The sequence below is a fragment of the Chiloscyllium plagiosum genome, chromosome 33, assembly GCF_004010195.1.
Source record: "Chiloscyllium plagiosum isolate BGI_BamShark_2017 chromosome 33, ASM401019v2, whole genome shotgun sequence".
Lineage (NCBI taxonomy): Eukaryota > Metazoa > Chordata > Chondrichthyes > Orectolobiformes > Hemiscylliidae > Chiloscyllium > Chiloscyllium plagiosum.
Window position 1 is genome coordinate 40,217,520 of NC_057742.1, and position 15,357 is coordinate 40,232,876.

General features: G+C 40.1%; 1 protein-coding gene across 5 annotated transcripts in view; it reads left to right on the forward strand.

The window, feature by feature from the left end:
* The window catches only part of kansl1b (KAT8 regulatory NSL complex subunit 1b), a 292,755-nt gene that overhangs the window by 241,080 nt on the left and 36,318 nt on the right, over positions 1-15,357 (forward strand). For all 5 annotated transcript variants that reach the window (XM_043675343.1, XM_043675344.1, XM_043675342.1 and 2 more), the window contains 2 exons: positions 6,238-6,420; positions 11,122-11,271. In XM_043675343.1, coding sequence (XP_043531278.1) covers positions 6,238-6,420; positions 11,122-11,271 — 333 coding nt within the window. The remainder of the gene's footprint in view (positions 1-6,237; positions 6,421-11,121; positions 11,272-15,357) is intronic.

Consider the following 15,357-nt stretch of genomic DNA (forward strand, 5'->3'; position numbering starts at 1 on the left):
CCTTTTGATTGTGGTATGTCCTCGTTCCGTGGTCTGTTGTCAACCTGGTGATGAGGTGTCTGTTCATAACGCAGAGTAAATACTTTGGTTTTTCTAACATTAGACCAAAACATCCATGTCAAACCTAGGGTTTTAATTATGCTTTCAGTTGTTGAAGTTGGGGTTTTCTGTGAAGCTACTAGATACAGCTCTCTGCCTCTGCTGCTGCAGAAAGCTTGAGTTATGTCTCTGCTACTAGATTCATTTTCTTAGTGTTCCTTTTGCTGGACCAGAGATAGCAAGTGAGGGAAAGGTGTATTTATGGGATGCTGCTACGTTGGAACAGTAGTTAAATAATATATTATTGTGTTAAGTGTTTTAATAGAGTTAAAATAATGCCAATTCTTTCTTGTTGGTATTTTACTGTGGTGTAAGAGTAAAGTATGTTTTGTTTAAAACCTAGTCGTTTGACCAATTGAATCACATCTGGACTGAGCGTCCTACACTTGCATTTAAATAAGGTAAACGTTAGGGTCTAGGCTCTCTCCTTAATATTTTTTGAGGGGGTTTGATCTGGTGCATAACAAAAAATTCTTTTAGATTTGCAAAGAGATCTTGACTTCACTGGCCCTTCCCACATCAGTGTATCGGACACTTCATAACTTGGGCTTTTTTTTAATTTTTGTCGTAATACTACTCTTTTAAGAACGCAAGAAATAATAGGTCATTAGACACTGGAACTTGATTTATCAGTGCAAAATATCATAGATTATCTTCATCTGTCAGCTCCATTTTCACTCCCTTTCCATCAGTCTCAGTCTTGAATACACAAAATGATGGAGCATCTACAGCTGTCCAAGGTATAGGATTCCAAAGATTTGCAATCCTCTTTAATCAAGAAATTTCTTTACATCTCAACTCTGAATTTTCATGCGCTTGTCCTGGGCCTATGATTTCTTCTTCTGGCATCATGATGGATCATTCACCTGAAATATTAATTCTCTTTATCTCTGCTGGTGCTGTCTAACCTGCTGAATGTTTCCAACTGTTTTTTTGTCTTTATTTTCCATTTTTATCACCTGCTGATGCGCTTCTGACTCCTTGTTCTGTAGCCGCTCAAAATCGTAGGTTTCATTTACATCATGTCTCATTCCTTGAAACATCAGAGCTTAGGACCATTGTATTTAATTTCATCCTTTCATCCCCACCATCAATCCAGTAAACCTTCATTGCAGTGTCTCGAAGACACATGTATTCTTCTCTACATACAGAGACCAGAACTGTACACACTACTTCTGATTTGGTCTTTCGAAAGCTCTAAGTTTGCAGAACACTTCCTTACTTTTGTGCTTCAAACTCTTGGCAATAAACATCAACATGTGATGTTCTATTCTAATTACTTGTGGTTGTGTATTAGTTTCCCATACCCCATGTACGAAGATTCCTAGAAAGCTTTGAATACAAGAAATAATAGGTTTTCATCAGGGGTTTTTTTGTTGGGGATGGGGGGGGGGTGACGATGGTGAATGGCCTTGTGGTATTGTTGCTGGACGAGTAATTCAGAGACCATTGTAATCTTTTCGTGGTTGTGATTTGAATCCCAGCACATGGTGGAATTTGAATTCAATTACAAAATACTGGGGTCAGTATCTCATGACTGCCATGAAAATGTTGTTGATTCTTGTAAAATCCCCATCCAGTTCATTAATGTCCTTTACAGAAGACAGTCATCATCCTTGCCTGGTTTAGTCTGCATGTGATTCCAACAGCAATGTGGGTGACTCTTAACTGCCCTCTGAAATGGTCAGTGTCAACAGTTGCTGTTTCAACAGCTACAAAGCCTAAGGAAAGGTATAAAACTGAATAGACCACCTGACATTAAATAAGACCCCCAATAACCCTAGCAAACTCAGCTTATCTACCCTGTAAATTCCTCCTTACCACCATTTGGGGCCTAGTTCCAAAATTGGAAGAGCTGTCTCACAGCTTGGTCAAGTAACAACCTGATGTAATCATACTCTCAAATTATCACTTGCACGCAATGTTCCAAATGACAATATAACCACTCCTGGATAAAGCTCTGCCCACCAGACAGACAGACTTGGCAAAAGTGGCTGCACAGTGGCACACAGTCCTGAGAGAGTTACCGTTGGAGCCCTCAACATTAACTGCAGACCCCGTGAAGTTTCATGGCATCAGCTGAATCATGGGCAAGGAAACCTCCAACTGCTGACCAAATACCTACATCCTCAGCTCATGAATCCATACACCTTTTATGTTGATGCTATTTGGAGGAAACTCTGAAGTTGCGTGCAGAATTTACACTAGGTGTAGGACTTAGTGTCTATCATTGAGTGGCTCGGCAGCATCACTACTGACCAAGCTCGTCCAATCTTAAAGGACATAGTTGCTGAATTGGGTCTACAGATGTCAACCACTTTGCAAATACTCACTAAACAGCAATCATCTTTCCTGAAGTAGATTAAGAACAAATCCTCGAGGATGAATAAATTATAAACGCTGCAAGAACACTTCCGTTCCCCTCTTCATCCTAACTCCCTTATTCACTGAACTCCCAGCACTCTGCTCAAAGTGTTTCTGTTTCAGCATCAAAAAATTGATGCTGATTTCCTTAATTAGTTTAGCTGTTCTCAGATAGGGAGCTCTTGTATGACCCTGTTTGAGCATTAAGAAATTTGAACTTGAATAAATTATAGTTAAATGTGAAATCCCAATCAAATTACGTTTTTAGCAAAAGATTAAGGCTTCCATTCCCTTCCTTTACCTGGTCATTATCATGTTTTTGTGGGAGCTCTCAATGTGCAAATTTGCTGCAGCGATTACTTTATTACCGCAGTGAGTTGCTGCAAAAGAAACTCCATGGGCTGTATACTTTGATATGTCAGGTAGCCAAAGAAATTGTGATGGATGTAAAATTTCTGTTTTTCACTTAATCTATGTACCTCCTCACAGTTCACTTTATCAGCAAGTTTTATTTTATCATCAGCAAACTTGGATACTTTAAATTGCATTCTTCACCGAAACATGAGGTTGATTGGAAATAATTGAGTCTTCCTTTGATTTTTTTAAGCATCCAATTGCCAAACTAGAAATGACTTCCTTCCTCCCCGTTTTCTGGACTTCAGACAATTGTCTATCCATGTTGATGGACATAGAACATTACAGTACAGAACACTCGGCCCTCGATGTTGCGCCGACCTGTGAAATCAATCTGAAGCCCATCTAACCAATACTATTCCATTATCATCCTTATGTTTATCCAGTGACCATTTAAATACCCTTAAAGTTGGCGAGGGCATTCCACATCCTTGCTAATCTCTGAGTAAAGAACCTACTCTGACATCTGACCTATATCTATCACTCCTCAATTTAAAGCTGTGTCTCCTCCTGCTAGCCACCACCACCTGATCATACTGTATGTCTATTAAGTCACCTCTCAAACTTCTCTCTAACGAAAATAGCCTCAAATCCCTCAACCTTTACTCATAAGATCTTCCCTCCATACCAGGCAACATCCTGGTAAATCTCCTGTGCACCCTTACCAATGTTTCCACATCCTTCCTATAATACAGCAACTAGAACCGTACACAATACTCGAAGTGCGGCCGCACCAGAGTTTTGTACAGCTGCAACATGACCCTATGACTCCAAAACTTAATTCCTCTACACAGTAAAACCTAACACACTGTGCACCTTCTTAACAACCCTGTCAACCTGGGTGACAACTTTCAAGGATCTATGCACATGGACACAGAGATCTCTCTGGTCATCCACACTACCAAGAATCTTACCATTAGTCCCTTACCATTAGTCCAGTACTCTGTATTCCTGTTACTCCTTCCAAAATGAATCGCCTTACACTTGTCCAGATTAAACTCGATTTGCCATGTCTCAGTCCAGCTCTATGTTCCTCTGTAACCTGCAACGTCCTTCCGCATTATCCACAACTCCACCGCCTTTCGTGCCATCTGCAAATTTACAAACCCATCCTTCTACACCCTCATCCAGGTCATTTATAAAAATGACAAACAGATCCTTGTGGTATACTGGAGTAACTGAACTCCAGGATGAACTTTTCCCATCAACCACAACCTTCTGTTTTACAGCTAGCCAACTTCCGAACCAAACCTAAATCACCCTCAATCCCATGCTTCTGTATTTAAGCAATAGCCTACCGTGTAGAACCTTATCAAATGCTTTACTGAAATCCATCTGCATCACATCATTGGCTTTACCCTCATCCACCTGTTTGGTCACCTTCTCAAAGAACTCAATAAGGTTTGTGAGGCACAGCCTATCCTTCACAAAACAGTGTTGACTATCCCTAATCAAATTATTTCTTTCTAGGTGATTACAATTCTTTCCCACACTTTTACTCACAACCAACGAAAATTACTAGGGTTGTCTCTACTCCCCTTGAACAAGGGGACAACATTTGCTATCCTCCAGTCTTCTGGCATTATTTTTTAGACAAGGACGACATAAAGGTCAAAACCAAAGGCTCTGCAATCTCCTCCCTGGCTTCCTAGAGAATACTAGGATAAATCCCATCCAGCTCAGGGGACCTATCTATTTTCACACTTTCCAAGATTGCTATAATACCTCCTCCTTATGAAGCTCAATCTCCTCTAATCTAGTAGCCTGTATTTCAGTATTCTCCTTGACAACATTATCTTTTTCCAGTGTGATTACTGATGAAAAATATTCATTTAGCGCCTCTCCGGACTCCACACACAACCTCCCGCTACTGTCCTTGCCTGGTCCTAATCTTACTCTCGTCATTCTTTTATTCCTAATATACCAAGAGAAAGCGTTAGGGTTTTCCTTGATCCTTTCTGCCAAAGACTGCTCATGTCCCCTCCTAGCTCTTCTTGGCTCTCTCTTTAGGTCTTTCCTGGCTAACTTGTATCTCTGAAGCACCCTAGCTGAACCTTCACGCCTCATCCTAACATCAGCCGCCTCCTTCCTCTGGACAAGAAATTAACTTCTTTAGTAAGCCACAGTTCCCTCACTCAACCACTTCCTCCCTGTCTGACAGGTGCATACATATCAACGACACGCAGTAGCTGTTCCTTGAACAAGCTCCACATTTCAATTGTGCCCATCCCCAGCAGTTTCATTCCCCATCCTATGCATCCTAATCGCCTCATAATCACCTTTCCCACTGCTATAACTCTTGCTTTGTGGAATGTACCTATCCCTTTCCATCACCAAAGTAAATATAACTGAATTGTGGTCACTATCACCAAAGTGCTCATCTACCTCCAAATCTAACACCTGGCCTGAATCATTACCCAGTATCAAGTCCAATGCAGCTTCGCCTTTTGTTCGCCTTATATAGTATCAGGAAACCCTCCTGCACGCATTGGACAACAATGAACCCATCTAAATTACTTGAACTGTGGCGTTTCCAGTCAATATTTGGAAAGTTAAAGGCCCCTGTAACAACTATCCTGTTATTTTCGCTCCTATCCACAATCATCTTTGCAATCCTTTCATCTCCACCTCTGGAAATTTTCGAAGGCCGATACAAAACTCCAACAGGGAACCTGCAACAACCATTCCTGTCCCTGCTCTATCCATGTCTCCGGAATTGCCACAACATCAAAGTCTCAGGTATCAACCCATGCTGCAAGTCCACCCACCTCATTCCGGATGCTCCTGGCATTGAAGTAGACAGACATAAAACCAACATTCTGTCTGCCGGTACACTCCTGTGACCTTGAAATCTTATTCATGACCTCAGTACTCTCAACCTCCTGTACGCTGGAGCTACAATTCAGGTTCCTATCCCTCTGCTGAATTACTTTAAACCCTCCCGAAGAGCATGAGCAAATTTCTTCCCCCTCGATATTAGTACCCTTCTGGTTCAGGTATTATAAACTGTTAATTCATGCTGTATTCTCAGCTAAGTTTTGAAGTATGTAAATTTTAGATTATGTCCTGCATTTCTGGCACACTGTTTCAGTTGGTACTATTAAGCTTGAAGATCCTTTGTTGGATATCAAGTTTTACATAGTCACAGTTCAATAAATTACTTTAGCTTTCTTAGTGGGGATATGATCCATACAGAAGACAGATGTATTTCCAATTTAATTGTAGCTGTTTAGAGGCAAATAGTAATTATCAGGTTATTCTTCACTCTATTCGACAGCATAACTTAATGGTGGAATTTGCAGTAAATTGTTGATGGTGTGTATTGGAAGGTATAAATGTTGCCTTTGTTTCTTCCCTCAGACATTCCACTGAGCATGCACTTCCAACCTGTTCTGAAAGGTCATTGGCAAAATAAATCACTGGACAAGAACAAAACCTCCAAGAAACTCTCACTGAAGCATAAAGGCTTATTAACGGCCAACCTGCCAGATCCATCACGCAGAGCACGGCAAAAGCTGACCAACTCTATACTCAGTTCAGACAGTAAGTATCAGAGCCAGCATTGTCTATGTGCTTACTTGAGGCATTTCCTTTTTTGCTTGTGTGATGTGGGTCTCCCTGCCAAGGTCAGCATTTATTGTTCACCTCTATAAAATTGAATTCAGAGGGTCAAGTCAATAACCTTGCAGTAATCTGGATTTAGACACCAGCTAAGGACAGCGAATTTCCTTTCCTACAAAAGACCTCAAAACTGCTTGGTCTTTGTGACATTCTACTGGTTTGTCACTGCCTTGAAGAATGCTAGCTTTTTTCATTCTGTTGATTTGCCTGAATTTCCGTTCCACGTTGGAATTTGTACTCGTATCTCTGCATTGCCAGTCCAAACACAAAACTACAATGCTATAGCCCCTGTTTATTGATGTTTCATAATTGGAGCAAATGTACATTATGGTCATTAACACTTCTCGTTTAACATGAAATACAACAAACTTCACTGCAGAGTTGATAAAACTATTCAAGATACTGAGTCTGTACAGAGTGGATAAAGACAATTGTTTCCAACTCAAAAGTAGATTGAGTACCAGAGGGCTAGGTTTTAAAATATTTTATAAAGAAGCAAACGCGAAGTGTGAGAAAAGCTTTCTTTGGCACATTGAATATTTGGGGTATGGAATTCAGTTCCTATAAGTGTGCCTTTGGCAGATTCAAGAGGGCATTGTTTCTATTTAATTATTGATTGTACAGTATTATGGGAAAAGACAGTAAAATGGCACGAAATTAAAATGCTCAGAGCCATTGCAGTCAGGATGGGCCAAATGGCCTCCTTCAACCTGATAATTCTGTGATTCTGTAATGTACAAAGCAGAGATAGGGAGAGAAGAGTTTTGCAAGTCTGTTCACAATGTGCTTCCAGTCAGTTCAGGAAAACAACATGGGTCAAATGGGGAATATTTAGGGACTATTATAATCAGGTTTAGGTTATTTGTGGAAAATCCAGAATAAAAATCATCAACTTGCAGAGGACCAGTTGGGTGAGAAGGGAGCTGACCTAAGCAAATCCAAATCAAAGATTGACAGGCAGGTAATCAAGAAAAGAGACAAGATTAGAGTGGTGCTGGAAAAGCACAGCAGCATCCGAGGAGCAGGAAAATCGACATTTTGGGCATAACCCTTCATCAGGAAGGGCACCTGCCCCGAAACGTTGATTTTCCTGCTTCTCAGATGCTGCCTGACCTGCTGTGCTTTTCCAGCACCACTCTAATCTTGTCTCTGATCTCCAGCAGCTGCAGTCCTCACTTTCGCCGAGGTAATCAAAAAAAGTCTATCTTTCAAGAGTCGAAAGTTGAGTACTGTTGAGATAAAGTCGGTATTCTCTGAATGAGACGAGACGTTTAAGCAGAAGAGACTGTTTACAAATGTCAAGTTGCTTATATCCGAGAATCAAAACTGAGTAGAGAGTCATAAAGATGTATGACATGGAAACATTCCCTTTGGTCCAACTCGTCCATGCCAACCAGATATGCTAACCTAATCTAGCCCCATTTGCGAGTACCTGGCCCATATACCTCTAAACCCTTCCAAATCATATACCCATCCAGATGTCTTTTAAATGCTGTCCACACTTCCGCTGGCAGCTCATTCCAGACATGCACCACCCTCTGTGAAAAAATTGCCCATTGTGTCCATATTATATCTACTTCTGTCATCCTAAACCTTTAGTTTTTGACTCCCCCACCCCAGTGAAAAGACTTTGTCTATTTATGGATGTCCAAAGCACATTTGATCACATATGACAGAACATGCTTTTCAGCAAAGTTAAATCTAATGGAATAAGAGAGACTGGGTCAGCATGGATAGAATGTTTATTGATATGATGAGAAAGAGGGACTAGTGGTGAATAATTGTTTTGCATTGTGGAGGAATGTATGCTGTTGAGTGCCCTAAAGGTCTGTATTTCTAGATTTGCGTTGATGACTGAAATTTTGATGTCGCACAATTTTAAAATTTGCAGGTGACACAATTTTGAAATATTTTAAACTGTAATTATGTTTCATGTTGGCATAGTCTGGTGGAGTAGGTGAACTTGTGACAGAAGAGATTTGCAAAGTGCATAGTCAAGTATTAGGGGAGGAAGAACAAAGACAATATGGAATTAAGTTCTCAGTAAGAATATTGGACTCAAAAATATCTCTTTTATTTCTCTCAGATACTGACAAATCTGCTGAGTTTTGCCTGAACTTTGTGTTTTTACTTAGGTCACCAACATTAGCAATATTTTGTTTTTATAAAACAACTGCTGCAGTTTTACAGCAGGTGCAGGAGCAAAAGAACTTGGGGATTTTTGTGCAGAAATTATTGAAAACGCTAGGATAGTTAAGAGAGTGATTAATAAGGTATACTATATCCTGAGTATTCAAACTGTGAGGCAATTATCATAATTTTGCAAAACAGGGACAGCAAGTCAAGTCGAATTAGCCCTTCTTTGTATTTGTAATACAGTAAAATTACATTATTCAACGTCAAAATTGCCACAAATAGTTCCTAACCAGATTTGAAGAATAGCAGATATCAGACAGCAGGTTTACAGCCCAGACAAAAAAACCTAATTAAACCCCAGTCGTCTTTGAAGATAGCCTCCACCGTCTCTTAAATACGTACAGAATAGAGGTATAAATTAAACAAAAGAATATATAATTGCCCAGTTCATTTAATCAATTTCAACATTATGTATCACAAGCACATGGGATTGTATCTTGCTTTATGAAGACACAGCACAATGTAAACACCTTCCAGTAGGCTCCAAGGAATATCCATGTATTTCTTAAACTGGGATTCTGTGCTCCAGACTTGTGCTCCAGTTTGCTAACAGGAGAAGAACTAAAGAACACCAGAAGTCCTTCCTGCAGCTTTCACAGCCATAGCTTTTCTGTCTAAAAACATGGTTCAAATTGGTTTCTTTTTCAGATTTTCCAATATTCTCTTTGTTAAACAAGTCAACACGGGCCTTCCTGTGAAGACCTCTCCTAACATCCAAATATCTGCCAGCCTTTGAGCAGAGCTGAAACATCTATAGGCCTCCCAAGCCAGGTCCAACAGATAAATATCAGGTTGTTTGTTCCTTGCTTTTTTGTACCAAAAAACAACCTGGAAATGGTCCACAAGTCACCTTCAGTTTACCGCTCACAGTCCCAACTATAAATGAGAGCAATAAAATTATGGAGGTGTCAACAACGAATATTTATGAAATACTGAATTTACTGGCACATCGAGAATCAGAGGACACTGATTTGAAGTGATTTAGTAGCAATAACATAACAAAATTCTTGATTGCATAAAATAATTGGTTAATTATCTGAAGAGCAGTTGTGGAGCTATGTGAGAAGGAGGGTGTAGTTGAGCTATTTGCATTATCAGGGCTAAATGGCCTTGGTAGATGTTGTAACCATTGTAATTTTACCTTGTGATTTTTCACCTAAGTCCTATTTCAGCATCATTGCATCTTGTGGAAGAATGGAGTGCTAAGATACTATAATTTTTTGTTCTCCGTGTAGCTAGATGCAACAGGAAAAGGATGAGTGGTAAAAGAATCAGTTGCATCATCAAAGCATTTTTCATTTTGCCTCGTGAGTTGTCATCTTCAGTGGACTGCCAGAAAATGTGTTTGGAACAAATTCACTAGTGCCTTGCGAGACAATTGGAAGGATAACTGAAAAAGAAAATTCACAGGAATGTCAGGAAAGGGATGAATGTCTGATTAAATAGCTCTTCCAAAGAATTAGGCCAGTAATAATGAGGTGAATCGTGCTCTGTTCTATGTTTGTTAAGCATTGTGTATTGTGCTTTTTGTATTGGGTACTTCTGTAACACTGGAGCCCACTGACTGCCATTTTGTTTGAATGATGTAGGCTAAGCATTAAACCAGCTTAGGGAAGAATTAACATTATCCCATGTTTCAGATGTTGATTGAATTAATTGACTGCTAATGTTTTATCATCTTTATCACTTCAGTGCATTATCATCTGAAACAGGTGGACACTTGGGAGTGATAAAAGCTCCCCATTCATCTTTAAACTTGATCCAACGTTATGTTGCCTGTATTATAAGTTTCATCAGGTTCATGTCTCTATGCATGCTGCTTTATATTAACTCTCAGTTACACAGTAACCTCAGTTTTGATGTGGTCATTCTTGTATTCACATTTGTCTGTGGCATCACTGTTTCTTTGCACTCTCTTCCAGACCTGTAAATTTCCAAGACACATGCATTCCCCAAATTCTGGCCTCCTTGTACATCGCTATATTTAGTCACTTCATTGATGACTGTCACAACACTGAGCTATGGATTTCCCACTTCTCTCTAAGGCGTTATGCCTTTCCCTTAAAGTCATTTCTTAAAACAACTCCTTTGACCATATTTTTAGTCACTTGTCCAAATATCTTGTTATAAGGCTTGATGTCAGATTTAGATTCTCATTTTCTCGTTTAGATAATTTTTGTATGATTCAATGCTGCATTAAAAGTGCTGTGTGAATGAACATTGTTTTAATGGTTAAAGTTTTTTTTAATGAGGAAAGTTCAGATTCAGTTCATTTGCTGTCTATTGTCCCTCAAGTTCCAAATATTAGCTGTGACCTTTGGTTCTAGTTTTGTTAGAATCAAGTAACTTAAAATGAACATTGTTCAGGAGGGTAATGCAAGTATCAAAACTGGTACATGCATATTGAGTGATTGTGTCTTATTGCAGAATATGCTCACAGTAAGAACCGTACGGAGAAGCCATTTAAACAGCACTTCGATGATTTACTATCTGTGTCTAAACTAGAGAGCACACCAGTACAGGAAAAAATTCTGAACAAGAAAAGACAGCGAGAACTTCCAGCAGAACTGACAGAAAGTAAGTTGTGCATCATTTATAACTCACTTAGAAGAGAAGAGAAACTATATAAAGGTGCAAAGATGAAGCTTAATTTATGTATTCGGTTTCAGCCACGACCTCTTTTTGTGGAAGTGCAGACACTGGGAATCGCCACTAGAGGAGTGGTGGAAGTACCACAATATACAATATCTTGTATATTTACAAACTGTTACCCTGAATAGCTTGCTGTCAACATGGGTTTCACCATCTCCAAGAAATACACTTTCTTTCAATTGGGTTTTGAATTGTTTAATTGAATGTTTGCCAACCACATGACCCTGTCAAAATGAAGACTAAGCAACTATGTGCTTGATACAATGAAAATACAGATTAATTTGCAGTTTGGGACTGTGTGGATACAGGTGTGAGCTGTTGTGCATTAAATGATGGCATTTTTTCCCTTGTGTGTTCAGCATCAAACTCGTTGGTATATTTAGATCTCTGTGCAAATTACTGAGCTTTATATGTAGATCATGGTTGCTTGAAGTAAACACTTTTGTAGTGACACTGTGTTGACCAAAATCCATGTACACTTGGGTAGATAGTACTCTGAAATTTAGGGGCACTGAGGTGTGCTCAGAAATGATGCTAGAATTTAACCATTCAATTAACCACTTATCTTGCCCAGAAGTGAGCAACTAAGTATATGCATTACAGAAAAGATGTGAATGCATTGCAGAGTGTACCAAAGCAATTGACAAGAATGTTTTCAGAAATGAGCAACTTCAGTCATGAGGATAGACCGAAGTCAAGAAAGTTCTCCTTGGAGAAAAAGCAGCTGGGAGGAGGTGGCAAAAAATGCTAGTCCAGCCAGTGGCTCCCACATCCCATGAGCCAAAAAAAAATTGAAAACAATTTTCTAAAGGTTTTCAAAATCATGAGCAGGATGTAGTAGACAGGGAGACTTGTAAAAGGAATAGGAATGAGAGAGCATAGATTTAGAGACATGTGCAAAAGAAATGATGGGGATGTGAGAAAAAACATTTTTATACAGCCAGTGGTTAAGATATGGAATTCATTGCCTGGAATTGTGCTGTAAACTGGTTCAAGTGAAGCACTCAGAGGACGTTGAATGATTATTTAGATAGCAATAGTATGCAACAGGTTGAGGAAAAAGCACGAGATATGCATTAGGTAATGATCATTCAAAGAACCAATGCAAGCATGATGGACTGACTGGCCGTCCTGAGTGGTGCTTCTCCAATCAGTTAAATCTGAAGTCAAATGTATTTCATCTAATTTTTTATGGCACCAAAAGTCCATACTGATGAGCTTCAGGTCTACAAATAAAGTTCAGCTCTTTCTATTCAGGAATTAATGCTGATACACATAGTCATGTAGTTTCTGTGCTGTAAAACTCTCCGTTTGGCCCACAGTGGTCCATGCCAACCAAAATGTCCATCCACGCTAACCCTATTTCCCTGCACTTGGCCCATATCCTTCTAATCCTTTCCTATCCATGTATTTGTCCAAATGCCTTTTAAATGTTGTTAATGTACCCACCTCAGCCACTTCAGCTGGCAGTTCATACCATGTGCATTCCACCCTCTGTGTAAAAATTGCCCCTCAAGTTCCTTTTTATTCTTTCCCCTCTAACCTTAAACAGATGTCCTCTAATCCTCGATTCCCCAACCCTGGGAAAAAGACTGTGTGCATTCACCCTGTCCATGCCTCCATGAACGTGTGTTCCTGTCTAACACGCACACGCACACATCCCGCCTTCAGTCTCCTGTGCTCTAAAGAAAACAGTGCTAGCTTGTTCAACCTCTTCCTATAACTCAGACCGTTGATTCTAGGCAATATCCAAGTGTGGTCTCACTAATGTCCTCTCCAACTGTAATATCTTAGAATGACCGTAGAATTTGGCCACCAATAAAGACCAGAGGTAATCAAAATTAATATACCAAGCTGGCAGAAAGCTAACATTAATTTGGAGTCAGAAGTTGACAGGCAAACGAGTAATTGAACAATGGGAACCCTTAAAGATATGATTTACATAGAGATTAAACCAGCTTCTGTGAAGAGAAAAGGAAGAGCATAAAAAGCTGTGTGACTAAAGATGTGGCAGGTAATGTGAGATCAAAACAGGAGGCTTTTGATAATTGTAATGTAATTCATAATACAGTAGAGAGCCAAACTCAATATAGGAAGTAAAATATCATTAAAAAGGGGAATGAGATGGATTCGTTTTCGAAGAGAAAATATATAAGCAGTTAAGATAAAAGGATTATGACTTCAGGAGGCATTTTCAGATACTGAGTGAAGATGATTGTGGAGGATTGTTGCAATGACTGCTCATGTGGTGGACAGCAGCGATACCCTCTGTACTTTCTGTGATCTGTCTTCTCCCTTTTCACATAGATTGGCACAATCACAGTATCTCGCAGGTCCCTGGCATGCTTTCTTGCTTTCAGCTGAAGAGGCGAACATTATGTTCCACCATACTTCAGTATTTTGGCAGGGATTCCATCTCCACCTCATCCCCATCATAAACGCATTTCAAATATACTCCCTCTCATTCTTAAACTACAGTGAATAAAGGTCAGTCGAACCAATCTGTCCCCGTAGGACAGCCCTGTCACACTCACATCAGCTTAGTGAACCTCCATTTCACTCTCTCGATGACCGGTATATCCTCTCCCTACAGAGACCAAAACTGCATGCATTACTCCAGGTTTGGTCTCGCTAAGGCCCTGTATGGGTGGCACGGTGGTTAGCATTGCTGCCTCACAGCGCCAAAGACCCGGGTTCAATTCCCGCGTCAGGCGACTGACTGTGTGGAGTTTGCACATTCTCCGTGTCTGCGTGGGTTTCCTCCGGGTGCTCCGGTTTCCTCCCACAGTCCAAAAATGTGCAGGTTAGGTGAATTGGCCATGCTAAATTGCCCGTAGTGAAAGGGCAGAAGTAAATGTAGCGGAATGGGTCTGGGTGCGCTTCAGCGGGTCGGTGTGGACTTGTTGGGCCGAAGGGCCTGTTTCCACACTGTGAGTAATCTAATCTAATCTGTATAATTGCAGCCAATTAAATTCTTGCGCGATCATTTGCCTTCCTAATTGCTTATTGCATCTGCCTGTCGACTTTCATTAACTGATGACACCAAGATTTCTTTGTATATCCACACTTTCCATTAAATCATCATTTAAATAAGACTCTTTCTTCTGCTTTTCATGTCAAAAATGTGTAATTTCACATTCATCCACATTCTGCATCTGCTGCTTGCCTACTCACTCAACTTGCCTGAACCTTTTACATCCTCCTCTCAGCTCTCAATTTTGTGTCAAACTGAGAAACTTTTCATTTGGTTCACTCATCCTGTCAAATATATCTCATGAATATCTGGAGCCCAAAGATTCTTGTGGTACCCCACTAGTCATTGCCCCTTAGTGAGAAAAGATCCATTTATTCCTGCGCTGTTCCCTGTTTATCAATCAATTATCAATCTATATTACGTCTATTCCATGTGCATTAACTTTGTCCATTAATCTCCTTATGAAGGATCTTATCAAAGGCCTTCTGAAAATCCAAATGCACCACATACACTGGTTCTTCCTTACCTATTCGACTCGTTACATCCTCAAAAAAACTCTACTAGAGGAGTTGAGCATGATTTGTCTTCATAAACCCATGGTGGCTTTGTCAAATCCTATGAATGTTATAATAGACTGCAGCATTTTCCCCACCAATGTTAGGTGAACTGGCTGTAATTCTTTTTTAAGTCTAAGGAATTTTGTAAGATATTCCCCAGTACAGCCATTAGTTTCAGGGCCGGTTTCATCATAGAACATAGAACAATACAGCAGAGAACAGGTCCTTCGGCCCATGATGTTGTGCCGAACATTTGTCCTAGCTTAAGCACCTATCCATGTACCTATCCAACTGCTGCTTAAAGGTCACCAATGATTCTGACTCTGCCACTCCCACAGGCAGTGCATTCCATGCCCCCACCACTTTCTGGGTAAAAAAACCTACCCCTGACATCCCTCCTATACCTTCCACCCTTCACCTTAAATTTATGTCCCCTTGTAACACTCTGTTGTACCCGGGGAAAAAGTCTCTGACTGTCTA